Raw genomic sequence first — 24,582 nt, 5'->3', positions numbered from 1 at the left:
GATCGTGTATGTGAAACGACCAAGCATACACGTAAACATCGACTTTGATTTCACTTTAAAAAATGGTTCAGGGTTGTTAACAAATTCTCAGGGAACCAGTGTTCAAAAGGGGGATTTTGAGTTGAGGGAGGCCGTGGGGAAGGGCCAGGCTGCTGGCTGAGTTGGCCGGATGTGCCCTCCCCTAATTCTCCCCCCGGACGTTGCATATTATTGAAAGAGACAGACTCTCATCAGCAAGGAGGTGGTTTCTGCCGATCCTCCCTTACAGCTGGACAGGCGGCACAAAGGGAAAGCGCTCGCCTTTGATAGGAATTTTTATGTAATCAGCATAAATCAAAATTAGGACTTGGCTTAGAAAACCCTACATGAAAGACTTTACACATCCTCTGTAGCTTTCCGAAAGCCTATCTTACATTTCTACTTGGGACTTTACCATCACTTCCCATTACACATAACCTCCCTTTCCCCATCTGTTCGTATCTGTTTCAATTAGCCACAACACTGCTTTCAGGCTTTCTCATTTAGCTGCTCAAACTCACCACTGTATGTATATTTCGAATACATGGCTACATTTTACCTAATTCTCAAATACCCACGTCAAGGAGGTATTACTCCCCTCAGACTGTGGTGTGGAAATCATGGACCACAGAGATTAAATTACTTCTAGGGTCACAAAGCTTAACACTGGAATACAAAGAGAAAGTTTCGAAGCCAGGCTCTGACCCCAGGTTCAATGCTCCATTCCCATTCTACATTACTGTTTTGGCTCACAAGAGACAATGGTGAAATTAATTTGCCTCTTGCAGTGATCACAACTGACATTTTATGCTTTTGGGGGGGTGGGCACGGAGGGGGAGGCAGAGGATCTGAAGCAGGCTCCGCACTGACAGCAATGAGCCTGATGTGGGGCTTGAACTCACGAACTGGGAGATCGTGACCTGAGCGGAAATCAGACGCTCAACTGAATGAGCCACCCAGGTGCCCCTCACAAATGACATTTTATTTTTTATTTATTTATTATATTTTTTTTTTTAAATTTTTTTTTTCAACGTTTTTATTTATTTTTGGGACAGACAGAGACAGAGCATGAACGGGGGAGGGGCAGAGAGAGAGGGAGACACAGAATGGGAAACAGGCTCCAGGCTCCGAGCCATCAGCCCAGAGCCTGACGCGGGGCTCGAACTCACGGACCGTGAGATCGTGACCTGGCTGAAGTCGGACGCTTAACCGACTGCGCCACCCAGGCGCCCCACAAATGACATTTAAAAAGGTAACAGGATTTATATATTTTGCACAACTTAACGCTATTGCAATATTCCATTAATACAGTATCAAGTGATAATTTAATAAGAACTGTCACCAGAAATCTTTGGGTCAAGAATTCTGGGAAAAAACGACTTACTGTTGTGATGTCTTTCCGAACGCATGTCTCAATAATTGAGCAGAAACAAACCTACGCAAGAATGCTACTCCGATAAAAATGTAAATACATAAAAGCAAATAATCAGGGATCAGTTTTGCCAATTTTATTGAACCAATAAAATTCCTACTAATAACAATGAAATAAATTTCTGCAAGTATAAATGTGATACAGTTTAACAAAACCCATTGTTCTGTACCTATAAATAGATTTTCAAAATGTCATAAAAAGTGCAGTTATGAATTGTTAACATGTTAATACACAGTTCCTTTATTTCAAATGTGTTTGTCTTGACTCACTAACAGTTCCTTCTGCATCTGTTCAAATAATATTACCCATCCCTCCAAAAAAAAAAAAAAGCCATTAAAGCACTAGAATATTACACATAAACTGATCCATTCAGGTCAGCTTTAGTCAGAATTGTAAAATCAGCAACATAAGAAAAATAAAACCTACTTATACATACAAAAAGCTTTCATGGGTTCTATAATCTCCTTAACTGCTGACTCTGTGGAGGGCATAATAGTTGAAAAGGCTTATATGGTTAACTACCTTAGACTACTACATCTAGAGCAGGGTCTGGTTTGCCAGAACAAGTTTAAAGTGGCTGTTTATCAAGTTTGCTATCTTCAGAATTGAAACTATAAATATAAGACCGCCATTGGACGCTGAAAACTGCGTGAATCCTAAATTGCATCAATGATCTATTTGATAAAAGCTTATTCTAATTGAAAACCTTATATAGTAAGAGACTGATATATATAGCAGTCTTAAAGATCATGTCATCTGCCTCACATTAGTCCAAAGTCACGTGCTTCGTAAAAAAAAAAAAAAATTACAGTAACAAAGCACAGGACTACAAAGGCAAAACATCACAGCTTCTGATTACACTGAATAAAAAGTACCAAGGAACGCAAAAGATAATTCTGTATTAATACTGATGAATTAAAGAACTATAATAGACGTTTCACAGCATGCTACATATATCGCTCACAACTTAAGGATAAAATGATGTCTAAAATTGAAAGTCAAGAAGTTGGCAATCTGATTTCATGTGCAATTCAGCTACAAAGTCTTAATATATACATTCATTATGTAGCTGCCCTGCAGAATCAGGATTTAAAAAAAAAAAAAAAGATTTCAAGTTCAAATCCTATTTCATAAGCTAAAGGATACATCCAGTTCTTCCATGACCAGGAAAGTTATTTTCAGGTTCGAAGGAGCTAATCCAAGAAGCAAGGCCATGTTCCGAGTTGACCTGACAAGGTTCTTTTTTACCTTGCTCAAACTGTGCATGTGGATGGGACTATTCTATTAGCATGGAGATGATGCCGAACTGGCTTGATTTGCTTCCTGTGTCTGTCTTATTTTGAGTTGAAAAGAGTACATATGACGAGAAAGAGGAAGGGAAAAATCGTATTTTCTTTCCAGAAAAGATATGCGGATGCAAAGAAAATATGTGCACGAGATAGAGAGTTTGGATCACTTGCCTTGATGAACAAGGGTACCGGTGAACTCTTACCTTTTATTTTAGAGAACCAGTGAAATTCAGAAAGGAGAAAATAGTCTCTCAATGTTACAAAGGAAACGACTTGGCTACCCAACTGATAGGTTTCCTTCATCCTACCTTTGGGTCCTTCCTTATAAGATTTGGAAGTCAGTGGAAAATCTGTAAAGACTGATTAAGAAAGATATCTGCTAAATGTCATAGTGCATACACTTAGCTAATCAGAATTCATGAACAATACTTTAGCATTACATACCAGAGATTCTCTCTCCCTTTGATAATCTTTCTGTGGAAATTATACATTCATTTCTAAGAGGGTAAGCTGAGGGGTGCAAGAAAATAGACTGTTTTAGCAAAATTTATATACCAAAAATTATATTTATCGTACTTAGACTCACTAATGTTTGATGTTGTCCTAGAAGCTAGAAGTAAAATGGGGTGTTTGTTCTAAAGGCTATTTTATAGTATGCATATCGTTACCTCAAAGATTTCCACAAGCACTGAAAAAAATCAGATATTCCTTCTTCCCCCACCCCGGTATTTTTATTTTGTTAGTTCTGTACTTCATGGTGGTGCAGCCAGAATTAATTTAAACTAGAATGAACCCTTCACGACATACGATTTTGCGAGAACCATCCCTTCGGTCTCCATTATTAAGTGTCACTTCTCAATGAGGCATCGATTCACTCCTGGGAACCTTAAAGGCATTTACGAGACCCTGCCGTCAGGTTGGGTTGTTCACGAATGGAACGTAAGCATTCAAATGCCACCACAGATTGTATTAATCTACACTTCCAAACAGGGTGGTTCATCACCGGGTCAGCCAGCCATCTGTAGATGAACATGCCCCGTGTTAGAAACCGGACAGTCGTCAGCCATGAACAGGGTGCACACTGGCTGGAGAGGAAGAACTGTGTTGTTGCTTCTTCTGTGCACTTGTTCCTTAAGGACAGTCTGGATATACCCGAACTGCAGCCAGGGGAATAAAGACTACAAAGTCAGTGCATTCCCTTTTCACCCCATAGTACTTTTCTCCCCCGTGGAGAACACAAGGTAGGAATGGGGGCTAGAAGCCTAGTCTAATCCAGGAAAGCTTGTTCAAAAACCCTTATGTACCCAATTGTGTGGTATTTTATCTATGTTATATATCAAATGGGCTTCTGCGATCCAATGGGACCACCTCAACACTCTTTATCATACGTCCTTCTCTTAGAAGCGTGTTTCAAGGCCCAAGTAACGACACCCATGGATATGCCAGAAATTGCCTGTTTCCCCGAGGGGTTACACATCAGTCTGGATTGCTAGAGAATTGTTCATTTACATTCAAATAACTTGGACTAACACCAGTATTTATTACCTAATATAGATCCAGGTTAGGGTGGTAACTCAATCAATCACTTTACAGTCCTGCTAAATGCTAAATTCTGCATGGTAGAAATAGTTCCATTTCTGTATCATGTATAAATATAAAGACTTCTACTTTGATAGAAGGCAAAAATCTTCTACGATTTATTAAAATATGGAAGTAGCATTACTGAACAACAGAGAGTGAATCCATGAAAAGGTTGGATACTCTGAATTTATAGGCTCTTTGGGGATGAGGTAGAGGCAGCCGGGAAAGGGTATTCGAGTATGGGATGGACAGGATTACACTCGGTGCTGCATAATATCTGCTAGGGTGTCTATGGAGAAGGTTAGCTGACATGTCGCTGGATGACTGGGGGGATGTAGAGGAGCGGGGACAAAGTCCTATTCTTAACGAGTGGAGAAAAAGGAACTCAGAAAAGTAAATGCTGGTGACTATCAGCAGGTGGCTGGTGATGTTTGGTTTGGATTGTGAAGAGGCCTTCAGACCAAGATGGGCTGAGGGAAGGGGAAGATGGCGAGCATGTAGAGGTTGAGGCACTTGGGGGAAGAAAGCAGGCAGGAAAGGGTGGACTGAATGCAGATAGGAACTCCCACCTGGGAATGTTCCTTAATATCAGGCGCACGATGCTGAGGATGGCCACACTCGAACGTGCCACGCGTTCACTGAAAACCTTCTCCTTCCTCACAGGGCTCTGCCTCCACCTCTAGGATCCGTTTCACCCCAGCGATGTTTGTTCTACTTCTCACCTGAGCAGACACTACTAACTAAGCCAAATCAGCGTGGACGTAGGCTCCACACACAGGGGGGCGTTGCAGTTCTGTGGACTGAGAGGGATACATTCATGTTACAGTACTGCTCTGAGGAAAGACGACGTCATTTGATTCTCTGTCTCCGGAGGGGTACGATAGGGAAACAGATTAAAATGACGGCCACCGAGAATAGGTTCTGATTATACAAATTAGGTGACTTAACACTCGCTCCGAACTGTGGGGCCCCATGTCTTTCAGGGTGCTGTTGCATTATACTACTAAGAAAATTTCATATACTATTTATACAACGTTACTGTTGCATACTTTTTACTCCATGCAAGACCGTCTATTTGCATAAAAGAAGAAAAAGTCCATTAGGTAAAGAGAAGAGTTTAAGGTCTTGCTTTCCAGAGGGATGATTTAGAATTGTCTTCAAAACACAACACAAAACGAAAACCTCATTTTACTATCACAGTGCAAATCATTCTTATAACATGCACTGAAATTAATTTTTGTCCCCGATGAACCGGATTTACGAGTTTAAAAGAATCTTACCTTCACACATGCATGCACTCTGCACTAAAGTGGTGAACTACTTTTAAGTATAGATCTTTGATTGTTTGCTGATCATTTTATTTTGCTGCGGCCTAAGCATCTAGGATTTTGGATTAAAAAAAACAAAACAAAACTCTGTAAGGTGGAAAAGGAAAAAGCTGCTGTAGAATAATGTGATTTAGTTTTTAGAAGAATTTAAAATCCTTAGGGGACTTCCTAACAATTAAAATAGGGGCTCTGGTTCAAATATGATTTTAATATAAAGCTTCCAATGAGTTTTCTGTTTGAAAACAGCCCTGTGTTGCTCTGCCATTGTTTGGGTTTAAAGCCATAACTAAAAGCCAAGGCCATGGCCCAGATTCCACATTAGCCATCTTTTATTGTAAAAGTACCCCGGATGGGACAAAGATTCTTCCTGAGACTGAGACAACCTACTTGGTTCAAAAAGGTAAAGAAGGTAACGAGTGGTCTCATCTCAGCAAGCCTCGTTTCCTCTGATTACCAAGGATCCATCTGAGGAGACCGAAGCTGAAGGATCCAGGGGGCCAGCTGCCTGGCCAACCCCACAGTCAAGGGATCGGTTTACAGATCAGATTGACGTTCAGGCGGGAGAGTCTTTATTTAGGTATTTCCTAAGGTGATCTGAGAAATTAAGAATTACAAGGGAAGCCGGGAAGTAAATAGACATCAACCAGGCAGATTATCAGTGGCTTGTTAGACTAATTTCAACGTAATAAGCAACGAAGTTAGAGAATTCACAGTCACATGTGCTGTTTTTCCAAGTACACTTGCACATTTAAGTTTGGCACAATGTGAGCCCCAAGGTGGAGGTTAGCGTATCGTATAATCATATCGTTACACTAATTGAACCAGATATCTCTTTGAAAAATATCACATTTTAATATAAAAAGCTATACTATAAATTACTACATAGTAAATTCAATACTCTGAAAAAATACCACCCTGGAAAACCGCATCAGAATTTCAAGTCTGCATTAGAGAAAGTTCACAGCAACCTTGCTGTAAAATGGTACTCATGTTGTGCGTGCTGCGTCTCAGTAGGTGCCCCAGCACCTTCGGAAGTCAATTTTTCTAGGCTGGTTCACTGAGGTTCATAAATACATTGTTTTGTTTTTGTTTATAGTTCCAAGTCAATTTACGTTCCTGATTACTGATGAGTAGAGCAATGCTGAGCTAAAAAGAAACTCTGCTAGAAAAGAGATCTAGTAAAGGCACTAATATTTCCAAAACCCAAACTCCAACTACTTCCATTTCTGGGGTAAAAAAAAAAAAAAAAAAAAAAGACAAAAACTAAGTGGCCATTTTCGTTACTTACACCTTGTTTCCCCTTTTGGTCTAAAGCTCATAATGGTTTTTCTGTGAGAATTTCTCCTTCTTTTCCATTTTATAAAGATCCTTTTTTATCCTGTAATACAGGTCACCTGCACAATAATACAGGGTTATTAACTGAAAGGATTGTAGTTAAAAAACAAAACAAAATAAAAAACCGTCAAGAATAAAAGATATCCTCAACTCGAAAGTTCTAAGGTTAGGGAAGTCAAATATGCATTGATGTTATCATCCGTGTTTTATCATTTTCCTAAATACTTTAATTGCAGTTAACAGACGTTTCTACATGATGTGATGCCGAATGAAGTCAACATATGGCATATGCAATAAACAGAAGAGATCTGGCATGAATTCTCTGAATGATACCTTTAAATAAACCACCCTGTCTTAAAAAATATTAGTAATTTTTTCCTCACGTGGAAGATTTCAAATGAGATCCTGGAATCTAAAAATGCAGAACCACCTTGTGTTAGTAGGTTTACAGTCATCTTTCTATTTTCTTATCTGGGACAAACTCTAAAAGAAAGCAACCTAATGTATTGTACCAGAAAAGGATAGTGAACGGAAGGGGAAAATGACTTAACAAAACCCAAGATTCTTTCATGAGAGAAAAAGTCCTATACAACAAATAAGTCAGTCTTCTATGAAATCTTTGTGGGAACTCTAATGGAGAATTTTGACTCTATTATTTACCATGAGAAAATGGAGTTGTTTTTAAAAAATTAGCAGATTTGTGAAAATTCAAGTCACCCTTAGTTAACCAAAAAGCGTTTAAGCAGTGTGGTCGTGTCCTACTGGATAGTTGTAAGCATCTCTTAGGCACTTCACTGGTTCATTAACACAATACAAATTAAAGCTAGAAACACATAATGTTGTGCTCTGTAAGGATAGTCTAATCAGGCAACACAAACCGATGCAAAAATGTGACTTTTTGGATGCTTCTTCCTCCCCTAAGACTTGATAGCTTTTTTAAACCAGTTGTCCAAAGAGATTTTTTTTTTTTTCTGGGGAAGGGGGTGCTTTGGCATTAGGAAAACAATATTGTTCAACCCCAGTAAGGCAAAAGCCTTGTGCAATAAAGAAATTTGAACAAAATTTCTTTATGGCTCTGTTTACAAGGACACTTCTGCAATGACATAATGGGGGGAAAGTTCAGCTGAGTATTTTTTCCCGACATATTGCACTTTTTTTGTTGTTGTTGTTGCTGTTCAATCACATTAATGCATAGAAACACAATTGTTACCTCTGAATATTCAACTCCTCAGCCTATTAGAAGAAAAATCATGGGAAAGAAGTTCTAAAAGCTACCAGGAAAACATACAAGTATATTAACCTTCCTCTGCTTACTGCGATATAGAAAACACTATGAGAAAAGAAAACGTGCAAAGAAACTTTTTTGGTCAGTCTTGTGTGGGTACAGGCTTGCGTGTGCCAACTGAATGAGTGGTGAGCAGCTCTGTGAGCGCTGATGACTTACATGACTGAGGAGGACTGTTAGTGATAGAAAGGATTGTGCATAATTCTGCTTTTAATATATACATCTGATATGGAAAACGGAAACTTCTGTTTCAGAAGAGAAAGAAAAGAGCTGAATTTGGCATTTCAGTAGCATGCTATAGAATTCATCATGATTAATTTCACATTAAATTATGGACAATGGCTGTATCACATTTCACGTTATCGCCAATAGCAGTAAAAAAAAAAAAAAAAAAAAAACCCAAAAAACAAAAACAAACAAACAAACAAAAACCACAAACAGTGCCTGACAAATAATCTCCTGGGGACACAGATACGTGTCCTGTGAGCAGCTTAGTTCAACAGCGCATGCTTCTCCTCCACCAGATTTAGGACACAACGTTAAAAGTTTAGAATGGCCAGAAGAGGTCATTCTTTGCTGAATTCCAATATCTGAAAAACAATCACTTGAGCAGATTGTAAGCGCTTTTCCTTATTCCAAAAAAAAAATAATAATAAAAAAAAAAGAAAGAAGGAAATAAAAGAATACACATACATACAAACCCAAAAGCGCTGAAGTTAAGCATTAATAAACCAGGTTCGTGATTTATGATCAGTATCCAAAACTCCAACTATAAAACAATGCAAAGTAGTGCTCCCCAGTATTATTTTTGCAATTGTTAGTAATGTTAAGCATCAAGAAAAATAAAACACATCATTGCACATTACAGCCGCCAAAGAGAACGGCTAAACTTTGACACTAGAGAATTGAATAACTTTTGATGCCCATCACAAACAGCTTCTGATGTATGTTCTTGTGTGAAAAGGTCTTTACACACATATGACGTTTTCGCTGGGTGATGCTTCAGGTCAAATGCCGAGTTATGGCACGAAGGGCATAAAGAAGTTCAGCTTGCATCCGTGCTTCCATTAAAAGCAAATTTACGTGAACCTAGAAACGACAACGTTAGCAACTTAGTGACCATTACAAACAACTGGAAAAACTTCCTTTTTTTTTTTTTTTTTTTTAACAGACATTCACAAGGGTTTGTCCTGTGTACACAGACCCACGTACAAACACACATGCCTCGGCATATCTACGCGTGTAAATGATGGAACGCTCATAACAAAACCGTGTCTATAAAAGAGAAAGGGATCTTGTGAGTGGCAAAAATGACCTCTAAAAGTCTTGAAAGTACCAAGCATTATGTCAGAATGTGCACGATGTGTATAAAGCCAATCAATCTTCTGGATTACGAAATCACACACTTTTCAATTTTTTAATAAATTGCAACTTTCTCTTCTTCCAGTTGTATGTGGCTAAAAATCAGCTCTACATCTCTCAGAGCCTATGTTCAGTCCTCGGAAAGCTTTTAAGAACATTTCTTCCTGTATACTTGGAAAGGTACGGAAGTGAAAACCTGAAGCTTACAGCAGTTTGCAATTACTGTCTGGTCCTTGTTAGATATGTGTATCTTCCCTGGAGTCTTTCGGATACAAGCCCCTAAGTGTTGGGGGAGACACACATTAGCTGATAGACTAAAATTAATACCAATGTATTTTTCAAAATAGACTACAAAGAAATGTGTTTTGATATTGCATTTATTTTGATAATGTTCTACGGGTTAGGGATAGTCTCTTGACGAATAAAGGGAATTTCTAGATACAACCCAGTAAAGTAATGCAAACATATAAATAGGGCATATAGATCTGTCAAGAAGAGATGCAGGCAGTAAAATGGGTTATTTATCGTATGTGTGACTGGCCCAAAGACTTCATAAAATCCGTCAGGTATGGAGGCCATAACATTTTCTGTCAAGGCCACAGAGTTAATTAGTGAATGTTAGGACCCTAAATGGATTTTCTTACCCTCAAAAGCTGGGAACCTGCGGTGTAAATGGAAGATTCTTGGACTTACAGGTCAAAACGATCTAGGATTTAAGGCCAGTTCTTCTACTACAACGTTGGTAAAGATCCTTAACATTTATTAGATCTTACATAATGATTCCTATGTATTTCATCCAAAGAAATATTCTTTTTTTTTTAAATTTTTTTTAACGCTTATTTATTATTGAGAGACAGAGCATGAGCATGGGAGGGGCAGAGAGAGAGGGAGACACAGAATCTGAAGCAGGTTCCAGGCTCTGAGCTGTCAGCACAGAGTCTAACGTGGGGCTCGAACTTGTAAACCGTGAGATCATGACCTGAGCTGAAGTCGGACTTAACTGACTGAGCCACCCAGGCGCCCCGAAAGAAATATTCTTACATAAGGGTATATATATTTGGCTCAAAGGTCCTGCATTATATTGTCAAAATACAAAATTACCAAACTGGAATGAGAGACTATCGTACAAATAGGTTAACTCTAATGGCTAGTTCATCTCTAAATGGATATACCTTCTGGGCACGGCACAACCACACCTAACACATCTCAGTAGGGTTGATTTTTGTTAGTTGCTGGACTGGTAGACATTTTCCTAAATGGACTTCAAAAATACCAATATTCAGATCCAGTCTTGCAACGGCTGATTCTACGCTTTTGCCGTACTTACCACACCGGAGAAAACACACAACAAAAATTTAGTTAATCTTCAGTAAACCTGAATTTGAAAACATTGTTCAAGGGACAGCCAGATGACGCCGCTTCCTCTTCTTTAATGGCGCTGATTTATTAACACTTTCACGTGCAATTTTTCACAGTCCTTCCTAATGTTAGTGGACACGTGTCTAAGGCACACAGAACGTGCAGTCATGCAACGCACCTTTTCTGAGTGCTTGAACTGACGCCAGTAACTATCATACATGCGCTTGGTAGTTCTCTCAGGATAGCAGGTCACTGTCTTAATGTAAACCTTCAGGCTTCGTTCAAGTAGTTGATTAACTTCTCCGTAATCATAGTCATCATACCTACGAGCAGGAGGACAACAGTTTTATAATGACAAAATCAAACTTCTGGTTTCTCGATTTGCCTCAAGAGAGGTTTATGGTCTAGCGGTTAAATGCCAACAGCTCATCAACTAACTGTTCTAACAGATATTCACTGAGTGCCTCTTATGTGCCGTGCGCTTTGCGTGTCCTCTTCTAGGTACTGGTGATACACTGATGAACAGACTGAACAAAAAAAATCCTTGGTCTCATGGAACTGAAATCCTGTTGGAGAGAAAAGAGGGGAAAAAAAAAAAAGACAAGCACATAATATGTCAGGTGGTGCTAACCACTTCGGAGAGAAAAGGAAATTGGAGCCTGTGGTAGGAGGAGCTGCTGATTTTAGGTAGGGTGGCTGACATCTGAGCAAAGGCTAGGAGGAACAGGGCACATGTAAAGCCCCAAGGCAGGAGCCGGGGTTCCAAGGAGGAGGGAGTTAATCCACTGTGTCAGATGCCGCCGGCTGATCGGATCAGATAGGAGCTGAGCACCGAGCACTGGGAGCAGCCGTCCAGAGATCACCGGGAACCTCACCAAAAGTGGTTTCTCTGGTGTAGTACCTTAGTGCATTCAATGGGGAATGGGGGATGAGAAGATGGTGACAGATGTGCGGCGCCTGGGAGCAGGAAAAGGATGCAGCAGCCAGAAGGAAAAGTAGGATGAAGAAAGGATTTTGTTTTTAAAGATCAGAGAAGGAACAGCATTGTTTACATACTAACGGGAACGATCCAATAAACAGGGTAAAGTTGATTTTGCAGGAGAGAGAAGGAAGAATTTTTACTTTTTTTTTTTTTTTAATGTTTATTTGTTTCTGAGAGAGAGAGAGAGAGAGACAGAGTGTGAGCGGGGGAGCAGAGAGAGAGGGAGACACAGAATCCGAAGCAGGCTCCAGGCTCTGAGCTGTCAGCATAGAGCCCAACGTAGGGCTCGAACCCACGAACCGCGAGATCATGACCTGAGCTGAAGTCAGACGCTCAACTGTCTGAGCCACCCAGGCACCCCGAAGTTTTACTTTTAATTACAGTTGACAACCAACTGTATTGGTTATAGGTGTATGACACAGTGATTCAACATTAATGTATTTTACAAAATGCTCACCACAAAGGTAGTTACCATCTGCCACCATACAAAGTTATTACAATCTTACTGACTGGATTCCTTGTGCTGAACATTACATCATCATGACTTATTTTATAACTTTAAGTTTTACCTCTTGATTCCCTTCACCAATTCTGGCCTTCCCTCCACACACACACACACACACACACACACACACACCCGCCCCCCTCCCACCATCAGTTTGTTCTCTTTAACTGTCCGTTTCTGTTTCTTTGCTTTGTTTTTTAGATTCCACATATAAGTGAAATCATATGGTATTTGTCTCTCTCTGACTTATTTCACTTAGCATCATACCCTCTAAGTCTATCCCTGTTGTCACAAATGGCAAGATCTGATTATTTTTTATAGCCGAGTAATATTCCATTGCATGAATATACCACATCTCCTTTATCCTAGAATAGGGATCCTAAATGAGAGGAGATGAGATTTTGTGCCCAAGTGCACAGGGGGACAGTTCATCCATAATACGAGGGAGGAGACAGCAGAGTAAAGGGACACAGAGGCAGACGGGAGGGTAAAGGCAGTAGTAGGAGGTTGTGGGATTTCTCTTCTATGTTTTCAGTTCATTTTTAACCCCAAAATATGCTCAGTTAAACATAAGTATTCAAAGATTTTTATCTGAGCTTTTTTGGGTAGTATCCAACAGGTAAATATAATCACCATAACATGTTATTTAGTGTCTTGAATACAATTTATCATAATTGAATTAAATTGTTAGTATTTATTTTTCTTAATTAGGTAGATATAATGTGTGTGTTTCAAAATGTGATGGTTCTGTGATAATTTATTGTCTGGACTGGTAAATGAGCAAAGAGCACAGTTATTATTTACCATCACAATAGTGTCTTCTAGGTGGAATGCTTTACTCTTAGATGTTTCAGGAAAATTTCTGTAAATTAAAACTACAGAAGATACTTTGCTCAACAAATTGCATTCTAATTCCATTCCATAAAGGTTTTCTGATACTGTATCAGAAAGGATACAGTAGAGTCAAGTTGAATGTATTCATGATGGCGAATCTTCTCTTTTTGCAAATCTATCTCCATAAACGCCTTCAAAACCCAGCTCAAAAAGGCACATTCTCCCAAAAAAGCTTTCCTGATTAGACCATTCAATCTCATTTGCTCATGTACTCACTGTTCTCTCAATGCCAGTTTTCTAAAGTTAGAGGCCATTAATTTATATTGACTGATGGTTTCATTTCAGTGTTCTCCTGTGATCTTTATGAGGACACAATCTATCCTACTTTTATTTAGACCCTAATTGCTATTCTTTTAAAAATAAACAAACAAACCAACATTTATGACAGTGAGCTAAAGGGACATAATAGATGGTTTTTTAACTCCCTGATTCTTACAGGAAGGATTCTTAAAATGAGTCTGAGCCCATCCTATCCCCCGATGATTACTGATTTTTTTCCCTCCTCAATAAATTCTTATTATTGTATTTACAGGTACATGCTAAGATTCCCCACAGTTAAACAAAGAAAAATGTTCTTCTCTAAAATGGAAGGAATTTTTAAAAATCAGAAGTCCACAGGTAATATTCTCTCCCTAGTACTATATAGCGTTGAAGAAGACAGAAGCGAGGATCAGGCCAGAATTTTCATTTAGAAATGTTCCAAACTGTCTTGACAACGAACATACCTGATTCCAAACATACAGTGAACATAGTTGAATAAAGCTCTGCGCAGCATGGTGGTATCAACGTCCTCATGGGTGGCCATAGTGTTATAGGTGAGATTGTAGACCATGCGAAACTTCTCATCAAGAAGGTGTCCAATGTCAGAATAAAGTCTGTTCACCAGGGAGAACCCATGATTTTCCCAGGTATAGTCCTAAAAGGAGAAGTTGCATCCAGTTGCAAAATGGTCACTCTCCATTTACACTGTGTATTTTTATTAAATATAATTACTGAAGCAAGTACGTGAACGTATTCCAACTCTAATTCTAAGTTGATAGCTCTACGAAGAACCTTTCACATCGGTCTGTAGATGAGAGTGCCTCCTCAGTGGGGACCACGGTTTGACATGTTGGGATGAACTCTGGCCACCTCCTGTAGTCAGGTAGGATGCAAACGACACCCTTATCTGGAAGAACACCTTCCAGAATGCTGGAATATTCCTACGTGACCAAAGCTGCTCAGTGACACAATCAACAGATCACGTGGACAAGTGCCAAGGAGTCTGTCTTAATTCAAACTTACACTCTTGTTAGGAGCCATATCACTATGGTGGCTCCGTTTTGTAGGGGTGGGAGTAGGGTGGTGCTTGAGCCCAGAGCTACCGGTGGGTGGGTGATCTTATTACCAAATGCCATTTTATTATAAATGGAACTTTAATCGCTTGATTTCCTCCCTGCTCCTCTCCAAGAAAAAAAAAATGGTATGAACATTATACAATTACCATGTAATAATGCAAGTAACTGAACAAGACAGATTCCTTTTGCTTTCTTAGAGGCGGAAACATAGAAATAATAAAATAATAAGCTGTCTACTGGGAGATCAAATTAGACTAGGCTAAAAACAAGGTTACGTAAAAGGATTTACAGACTCTATGAAAATGACCATTAATTTCTTTAGAAGTCAATGGATTTACATTTCAACATTTCACAGTTAGAGGACAGTATTTATTCTCTAGTTCCTCTGAACGAAAGGCATCTTCTACCTGAGCTCGGAATGTTGGCAAATGCTCTTCTCCACGTCTGGCAAAGTCCTCATACCCAAAACCAGGGTCTTCAATGTATCGGGAGACATCAGATGTTATAATCATGTCATCTTCAAAATCTAAGGGCAACAATGAACATTCTAGTATAAAGGAAACTGTATACAGATCAATGCAACTGTTCCATTTCCCTCCACCTTTTAGCTTTTCCATGGATTTCTGAAGTGACAATATTGACTTTACGGCTTAAGTTTTGGATACAATTTCATTACCAAAACAGAGGCAATCAGCATATAAGTGTGGTTGTCTGGGCGAGAAAATGACTACACTGAAATATCTAAGCAGCAGTGGCAAAGGATCAATACACTAGTTTCACTAGCGCATATAAATGGAGTATAAAGCTTAAACGTTATTTGAACTCAACGCGGGATGAAGAGGGAAAGAGAGGAGGTGAAGGGAAAAGACCACTTCAGTGGAGCTTAAAGTTAAGGTAGATTTTGTTAAAATTTGATGGTGTTTCATCTGGATGTGTTCGTGGTAAAAATTAGTGCAGTGTAGTTCATGATTAGCTCACCAGCCGGCATTTATGGAGAGGGCCTGGGAAGGGAACTCAGCAGGGAGGAAAGTGGCCTTTTTGGGTATCACTGTTATAATTCTTAGTTGACTTGGGTGCTAAAATAGGAAGATTCAGTTTGGGAAAATTCACTGAGTTTTACACCTAACGTATGTGTGCTTTCCTGTGCATGTGGAGATAAAAAAAAAAGCTTGTATGCGTCATAGGAAGTAAACAATGTGTTGATGAGATTGTGATTAAAATATTATAAATGTGGCATTCAGGAAAAGATAGACTACAAGAATCTTTAAGACAGCTGGCTTCTGCATACTTGATAAGAGTAAAAATTTACCACTGAAAAATTTTATTTCATTTTTTAAAGTTTATTTATTTTGAGACAGAGAGAGAGAGAGAGAGAGAAAGACGCAAGAGAGAATCCCAAGCAAGCTCCACACTATAAGCATGGAGCCTGATGTGGGGCTCGAACTCACAAACCAGGAGATCATGACCTGAGCCATGTCATGACCTGAGCCTTGACTCCAAAGTCAAGAGTTAGATGCCCAACCAACCAAGTGCTACCCAGGAGCCCACCACTGAAAAAATTTTAAACGCTCAGTGCATGTTAATTTGGTGTAAAAACAATTCTCTTCTAACTCACTTTTTTTTTTAGGTTAGTCTGTCTTCATACTTTTTTCCGATTTCAACCACTGAAAGGGAATGAGCTACCTTTACTTACTACCTTCTACTCTAGAAAGTGAACATGCTCTTTTCAAAATAAGAGAAAAAATACTCCTTCCATGCAAAGACCAATGTTTTCTTATTAAGTTATTTTAATCAGTATCAAATAAATCTAATACTTAATAAGTAATTAATAAACAAATATTAAATAGCTCCTAAAACAATTTGATGGCATAAAAAAACTAATTCTTAACCAGACAGTCTTGAGAAGCTTAAATAAACAAGGGCAATTGTAGTAATGCATCCAGAAGATGTGGTCAATTAGTACTGCCTTCATTATCTTTAATCTCTGTTCTTTTGTGAAAATCCTAGCAATAATTATTCTTTCCTTACAAGGTTTAACCTTTCCTTAGGTCACTGCCATGGCCTAATGGGTGCTTGATAATGTCAGGAGAGATCAAGCATCCAGGCTACCCAACTTTGGAAATATTAAAATTCTTACCTAACTTCTTTATTATACCAAATGAGAAGAGGCTGGCATTTGTTGAGGGCTTACTATATACAAGGTACTATGCTACGTACTTAGTATCTATTTTTTTGTTTGTTTGTTTCATTAATGCAAAAAGAAGTACCTCCTTAAGAAAAAAGTAAACTAAGTGTCAGTTACACCACTGTCAGTGAGAAATACCATGCGGATTCATTTAGGAGGATGTGGAAAACTTGGAAACCCTGGACTATGTAATCTGATCTGAAGCTTTCAAGTGACTTTCCGTTTTCTAAAGCAAAATCTCAGACTTATCCCTCGCCCAACCCACAACCACTGCACTGTCTCCTCCTGTTGCACAACTCTCAAAATGGCATTTTCGATCCTTTATCTCTTAACATTTACGATTGACGTTAGGCTTTCCTTAATTCAGTCCATCACAGACTAATCAATAGAAACGAGGCAAAAAATTAAAAATTTGCAGCGATCACTGCAGTGCTAGGCAAACGAGAAGTTTTGTGGGTTGTGAAGTAAAATCAAACCAAGAACAGTGAGTGATAACTAAAGTGTGTAAAACAGTTTCTCTCCTGACGTGATCCTTCCACCCACACTGCACAACCAGTTGGGTTTCATTTGGCAAATACCGATACTGGAGTTGACCATTACACAACTGGTTCATTTGATGGTGATGTTAGTTTTTGTTTTGCTCATATGCATTTTCAAAGTTGTCGTATGCCTTTCAACGTTTTTATTTTTTTTCAACGTTTTTTTTTTTTTTTTATTTTATTTTTGGGACAGAGAGAGACAGAGCATGAACGGGGGAGGGGCAGAGAGAGAAGGAGACACAGAATCGGAAACAGGTTCCAGGCTCTGAGCCATCAGCCCAGAGCCCGACGCGGGTCTCGAACTCACAGACTGCGAGATCGTGACCTGGCTGAAGTCGGACGCTTAACCGACTGCGCCACCCAGGCGCCCCTCAACGTTTTTAAATAAACAATGAGTAACTAAACAAATAAGATAGAATTTATCCTACGAATAATATCCCTTTATTCATTTTAAAATTAGGAGTTAGGGTGCCAGGGTTGCTCAGTCAGTTAAGCATCTGACTCTTGACTTCAGCTCAGGTCATGATCTCACGGTTGGTGGGTTCAAGCCCTGCATCAGGCTCTGCATTGACAGTGCGAAGCCCGCTTGGAGTTCTCTCTCTCTCTCTGCGTCTCTCCCTCTCTGCCCTTCCCCTACTTGCTCTCTCTCTTTCTCTCTCACTCTCACTCTCAAAATAAATAAACTTAAAACAATAAAAAATTTAAAAAAATAAATAAAATTAAGAGTCAATCAAAACCTGTTTGCCGATTTCATCCACGGAAAGAAATGTACAAAGGTCTCTCAAACTACAAATGCTTTTTCTCTAAATTTATTTCGAGAAGTTAAAATTAGTACTCTGATCAACAAATCTAAAACTCCAATTTTAACTCTATCTAAAACAAATATTTCAGTCTAGACTCAAAGGAAATAGTATGTTGCACACAGGCTGGATTCATCTGCCCCTAACAGAACACAGAAAACACTCTATTACAGTAGTGGGATGGCTTTCTAACTTGAGAAACAAAAAAAGAATAAAAGCTAGTTAACTCGGTTACCAAGCTATAGAATACCACCTCTGTAGAACATTTTAAACATTTTCTTCAAAAGGCTTGAAAAGCTATTCTTAGAATCTCCACATGGAATCTGGAATGCTTTATCACACTGGTCAAACCAAGAAATTCATTACAGAAAAAATATAAATTTCTATTTCCATTTTACAACATGGTTAAGGTTATAAAAATGACTTCATAAGCCATTGTACAGAGTCCTTTTGCTGTTACCTTTGTGGGACTAGCAAATGTGGTATTGGGGATGGTTAAGAGTAAACAACAAAATGATTTCTTCCCTGAACGATTTACAAATGATACAGCCTCTCTTGTCAAAACTAGAACATAATTTCTGGCTAGGATTTAAGACTTGCTAGCAAAAATTCACTGCAGAAGGCAGAAGTCCCTGCTCAAGGGTCCAAGAAGGCAGAGGCTGGGGTCCAGAATGTATTTTCAATATTAAAAACAAAACCGACTAAAAGAAATAAAATATTTTTATCCTTCAAGCTCTAGTGATGTTAGAGAAGCTCTTAAAAGTTAATGTCTGGGGGCCCATGGGTGGCTCAGTTGGTTAGGCAACCGACTGCGGCTCAGGTCATGATCTCACAGTTCGTGAGTTCGAGCCCTGCATCGGGCTCTGTGCTGACAGCTCAGAGCCTCGAGCCTACTTCAGATTCTGTGGCTCCCCTCTCTCTACCCCTCCCCTGCTCACGCTCTGTATCTCCCTGTCTCTCAATAATAAATAAACGTTAAAAAATTAAAAAAAAAGTTAATGTCTGAAAGCAAATAGATATTACTAACCTTAATAAAAATGTTTACATTTTAAAATATTGGTTTACCTAGAAGGTTCACCCTAAGCTTATAATTTTCCTTTGTCCCATGTATTCTCTCTGGATGGTTTTTATAAATAACTCTTTTGATTTTAACTCCCAATTACATGCCTATAAACTTCCAAAATTTCATCTTGAGTTTAAAACCCTCTCCTGGGGGCACCTGGGTGGCTCAGTCAGTTAAGCATCTGACTCTTGATTTCGCTCAGGTCATGATCTCATGGTTTGTGGGTTCAAGCCCTGCCTTAGGCTCTGTGCTGACAGTGGGAGCCTGCTTGGGATTCTCTATCTCTCCCCCACTTGTGTGCACGCACACGCTCTATCAAAATAAATAAACTTAAAAAATTAAAAAAAACAAACACAAATCAAACCCTTTCCTGACCCTCAGACTATCTGCCAGCCCCTTCCTACTCAGGTGTGGTTTGCAGACTGGCAGCACTGACAGGACTTGGGGGAATTTTAGAAATGTGGCCTCTCAGGTCCTAGCCCAGACTGACTGAATCAAAATCGGCATTTCAACAAGATTCCCCCAGGGACTCACATGCAGTGAAAGTCTAAGAAGCAGTGTACTAGACATCTCCAGACCTCTTAGCTCAAAATGTCCCAAATATGGCAGACTGCATGCTTCTGAAGGTTAGAAAGGTCATCACGATAAGGCCTCTGTTTACCTAACCAGCTTATGTGATGACATTACCTACATCATCACCTCTGCCCTAACAACACGGAACCACTTGTTCCTGTGCCCGGCATCCTGTTTCCTTACCATCATGCCTTGGCTCAGTTGACTGTTTGCCACCAACCCCCTTGCACTCAAGTCTCTTAGAGCCAAATGGCTGGAGGAAGTCTTGTAGGGCCCCTTCTGTGCACGTTCCTCTCCCACCAACAGTGGATTCAGGGCCCTCTTCTAGGCTCCTATACTGTTCACATTCTGCTACATATTGAAATTGTTTCTCTCCCATCAGCACTGGGAGCTCCCAAAGGGTAGGAGTTGTGTCCTATTTAGCCTGAAAGCCTTAGCTCCCACTACAGTGCCAAGACCAACTAGGGAACTCAAGGCATGTTTGTAGAATGGATATTAAGCTAATACCTAAAACACCATGTTTCTTTACTTGGGATTTCCTGCCGCTTAGAAGCTCTGAGAAACTAGAACTTAATATACTCAATTTGGTGGATAAAATCTATCATAAAAAAGATCGTCAGGGGAGATGATAAAAGGGGTTTTTGTTCTTTCTGGCAAAACTTCTGAGAACTACTGGTCAGTGCTATGTTTAACAAGCAAGTTATGTTTAACAAACAAGTTATGGCCAAATCAGTTACCCTTGGAATTTATGAGACTGGGCTTAAGACTAAAAATTTTTTAAATCAATGGAACTCTATTTTTAAAATGTGATGTAGATTGATGACTTTGAAGGGTTTCGGCTTTCTACCGAGTCAATGCTATTTTAATAACATTTACTATGTGGTATTCAACATCTTTTTTAGTCATAACTGAAAAGTCTCCTAATTCAATGTCTCTGAGAGTATTAGAAAAAAAAGTACATTTTTAAGACTAGAGCAAAGAAGCCTAGCTTTTAATACAGAATGAATTCCTCCTTTTAAAAGAGAATGAATTCCTCCAAATCCCATACAAGAAAATGACCTAAATAATACATTTTTATTAAATTCTGAAGATTTCTCCAAAGAAATCTTGCAAACGCAAGTACAATGTAATTTTAGAACTAATGTGGAAAAGTAACAGTGCGAGAACAATCCTCCCACATGCTCCCCACGCGCACACAAAAAAGGCAGAGATGTATTATAAGAATGTTATCTATTGAAACGGGATTTCACTTATCACTTGAAAACATCACAAAAGTAGAATGAATCAGGTATCTCTTAACTTTCTAAGCAACTGTTCTGCTTTGAATAACATTTTCTGCAGGACAGAGCGCGTCCTGCGAAGCTGCAAGTTCCTGTCAGCTGGACCTGGGGTGCACTGAAAGACGCACGAACCTAACGGGAGAGCACCAGCATTCGGGCAAGGTGGAGGAGGAGGCCTACATAAGAGGAACATGGTGGTCGCAGAGTCGCTTCTACATGTCTATATGAAAAATACCGAAGGTGGTCTGTCAGGGATACAGGAGGTCAAGGGCAAAGACAGTGGGGGCTTGGGCAGAAGCACACCTGAATGAGGAAATGAATGAAAAGTATCTCCAGAGACCACAAAAAGACTTTCTTTCTTCTCCTTCTCAAAGCGAGTGGTCATTTCTTCCTGAGATGCCTCTTCATCTTCCCTTTCTTCATGAAGCCTTTTCATTCTTTCCATTAAGGCCTCTAGCTCGCTTAGAGAATCTACAATCTGGAGCCAGGAAAGATCATGTTGGGTGTTATTAAGAATTATTCTAGTACATGTCTCTGTCTCCCAATGTCACCTTATTATGTACAGTGGCACGGGCACAGTTTAGGCGGGTTTTAACTCCAAAGGGAATCAAATGACAGATTTCAGACATTTTCAGAAGTATGACGTTTCTGCTTCAGTTGCAAACACAGAAAATTGATAAGTATAGATATATTTAATCTAGAATTCTAGCATTTGGTATATATTATAGTTTATTTTAAAAAATGAGGCAGCCTTATGATTTGCAATAACATCTATTTGCTTTAAAAGCCTCTTAAGACAATTCAGAACTTCGTGTACAGGTTGCATTTTTACAGTAAGAAAAACTGTACAAAAATATTTCAAGTATATGATATCCTGTAGAGTCCGACCATGATTTCTTTCTAGATATTTTTAACATTGGGAAATTTAAAGGCAAAATAGTAAAGAAAAACAAAGTTCAGAAAACTGACCCCGAAGTTGCTGCCTGTAAGGGATGCGTTCTCTATGCTGTTGTCATTAGCGAGATCGCAAACACAGAAATTGTTGACTGATATTAGCCTGAATCCGTTGGAGATTTCTGGATCTCTCTCTGGATTGATGCCACTACCAAAAACAAAGCTTGCCAAAGCATGATAATGTGCCAGTAGGACCACAGCATGTACCAGTTCGGGCAGAGACCAATTATTTTCTCCAGTTTTGACAAGTTTCTGAAACGAGAAAAGCAAATCAGAGTAAAAATGAAAATCACAGAATGCTACAAAGCAATTTTGGAAAGCATGAAAAATCCGCCAGTTTTATGCCCATTTATAGTCATCAAACATAAAACTCCCTTTTGAAAATGTTTCACATAATAAAGATATGGCTTTGGCCAAACAATATTGCATTAAACTGTCAAACCTAACAATATAATTCTGTGGCAGATTCTTCTAAATCCCTTATACGCTCAATGGAACTTCTGCTTCCAAAGCACTTTTACATGTTACGTGGTTTTCATAAGATATTTCAGAGAATCAAAGAACACGGAAGCTAGAAGGGACTTTAGAGATGATCTTGCAAAACCATTCATTTTAAGGTTTTTAGGTAAAGACTTTTACCTTAAAAGTCACACAAAAAAACCCAATTCGGTAAGGCAACTTTGTTAGTCGTCTTTTAGAGATCTTTCCTGATGGAGAAAGAGCCTATGGCAGATGATAGAAACCATACCTCACCTTTGAATAAGAACTTCAAAAGTTTCAGAGCACTGTTTCGTATGTTATTTTACTTCATCCTCCAGCTGAATGATGGAATCACAAGTGAAGCCATTAAAAACAGTGATGTTTCCATCCCCATTTTCTCCGAGAGCCAATTCCATCTGGTAATCCACTGGGGATTCTTTCCCATCAGTGTTCTTGCTCTCTTGCTTGGGGTACATGTCTGTGTCCTGCTGCTCCCCACGAACCTAAACTTTTATTTAATTTTGCTCACTTCACAGCCAACCCCCCACCAAAACCTCTTTTGCTTTACTCTCCATTAACCACACACACACACACACACACACACTCACACACACACGCTCACTCACACACACACTCACACACATGAAATTTAATATATTACCAAAGGCTCAGGAAAAAGGAAAAATTAATCACAACCTACCATCCTAATATAGTTTTTATGTATTTTATTTTATTTTTATAAGCATAATTATGTCATCAGAGGATACCTCTATTTTGGGGGGCCTCACATTTTGACATGTTCAATTTTCACGAGGCTCCATGGTCTTACTTAACATTAAGCGTGGGCCATCTATCGCATGGCAGTGGAAATATGGAACTACTTCTCCATCTTCGAATACCCTGTCAGATCCTCAAATTGCTTCTATTTTTTTGTGTACCTGTTATTATAAATAGCATCTTCATGCTACAGCTGTGTTCATATTCTAGAAACAACTCCCAATAGGACTTTTAGGGCAATTATGATGTGAAGACTTTTGCTAATGCTGCCAAAGAGACTTCCAAAAGGATTGGTAGAATTTACAATGCCTTTGTCAGTCTTCTCCAAGAGTATTAAACCTGAGAGGACAGACAGCCAACACTCATCACCTCGAAATTCGCATCTCACATTCATTTCTGTATCTTTAGTTCATTAGAACCTGCTTTTTGAAGCAAGCTCCAGAAGCTACTTTCACTAAGGGCACATATGACCTCCAACAGGGCAGATCTATTTCTTTTTTAGCACGTATCCTATTTGATCTCTGTAGAATTTATGTTTTCCTTACTTCCTCCCTTGAAATTAACCTCCCTTGCCTTTAGCACTCCCACTAATTTGTTTTGCACCCTGTCTACCCTGCGATGCATGTCTCCCCATCTCCCTCCCAGCCCCCTTCTTCTTCTGCTTGCCTCTGAAATGCTCTCTTCTACCCATGATCTCCTTTCCTTGTGCAGTATCTCCCCAGAAGGATCGGCCATTCATTCAACTTGATCTTCGCTTATCTGTAAATAACTGTCTGATTTTATTTCTAATCTATCCTTTATCTTGAGTCACAGACCTGTGTTTCCTCCGGTAACTGGACATCACTAAACGGATGTCACAATCTTCCATTCTCAGGGCTGCGTGTATGCCGTCCCGCTCATGTCACTGCCTCTTGCCCGGTCAGGAAGGTAGAAACCTTACTGATTCTCCTGTCTCACCCAGCCCCTCCACCCTCACATTCTATGAGTCAGCAAGCCCTGCTTTTTCTCATGCAGACTGCTTACATACAGTCTGATCGCTCCTCTTTATCTCTCCAGGGCTTAAAAAAAGTCATCTCTCAAGTGGACTGCGGCAATGGCTTTATGACTGGCTCCCCTGTGTCTAGCCTGTACCATTTGTGATTTGTCTTCTGCACCACCACATACACTCATATTACAACTCAGCTCAAGAACCTTTAATGGTTCTTCATTCTTTATCCTAGGGAT

The 24,582-nt window shown here is 39.3% G+C and overlaps 1 protein-coding gene across 1 annotated transcript in view; it reads right to left on the bottom strand.

Annotated features, from left to right (window-relative positions):
* Window positions 1–1,511: 1,511 nt before the first annotated feature.
* SESN3 (sestrin 3) overlaps window positions 1,512–24,582 on the bottom strand; it is a 73,914-nt gene continuing 50,843 nt past the window's right edge. Inside the window, exons 5-10 of the mRNA XM_030331323.1 lie at window positions 22,117–22,353; window positions 21,451–21,625; window positions 15,115–15,233; window positions 14,096–14,286; window positions 11,168–11,312; window positions 1,512–9,357 (exon numbers count right to left, since the gene is read on the bottom strand). Of these exons, the coding sequence (XP_030187183.1) occupies window positions 9,271–9,357; window positions 11,168–11,312; window positions 14,096–14,286; window positions 15,115–15,233; window positions 21,451–21,625; window positions 22,117–22,353 (954 nt within the window). The 3' untranslated portion in view covers window positions 1,512–9,270. The remainder of the gene's footprint in view (window positions 9,358–11,167; window positions 11,313–14,095; window positions 14,287–15,114; window positions 15,234–21,450; window positions 21,626–22,116; window positions 22,354–24,582) is intronic.

This window comes from Lynx canadensis, chromosome D1, assembly GCF_007474595.2.
Source record: "Lynx canadensis isolate LIC74 chromosome D1, mLynCan4.pri.v2, whole genome shotgun sequence".
NCBI classification, from domain to species: Eukaryota; Metazoa; Chordata; class Mammalia; order Carnivora; family Felidae; genus Lynx; species Lynx canadensis.
This window is presented reverse-complemented; position numbering and strand designations above follow the sequence as displayed.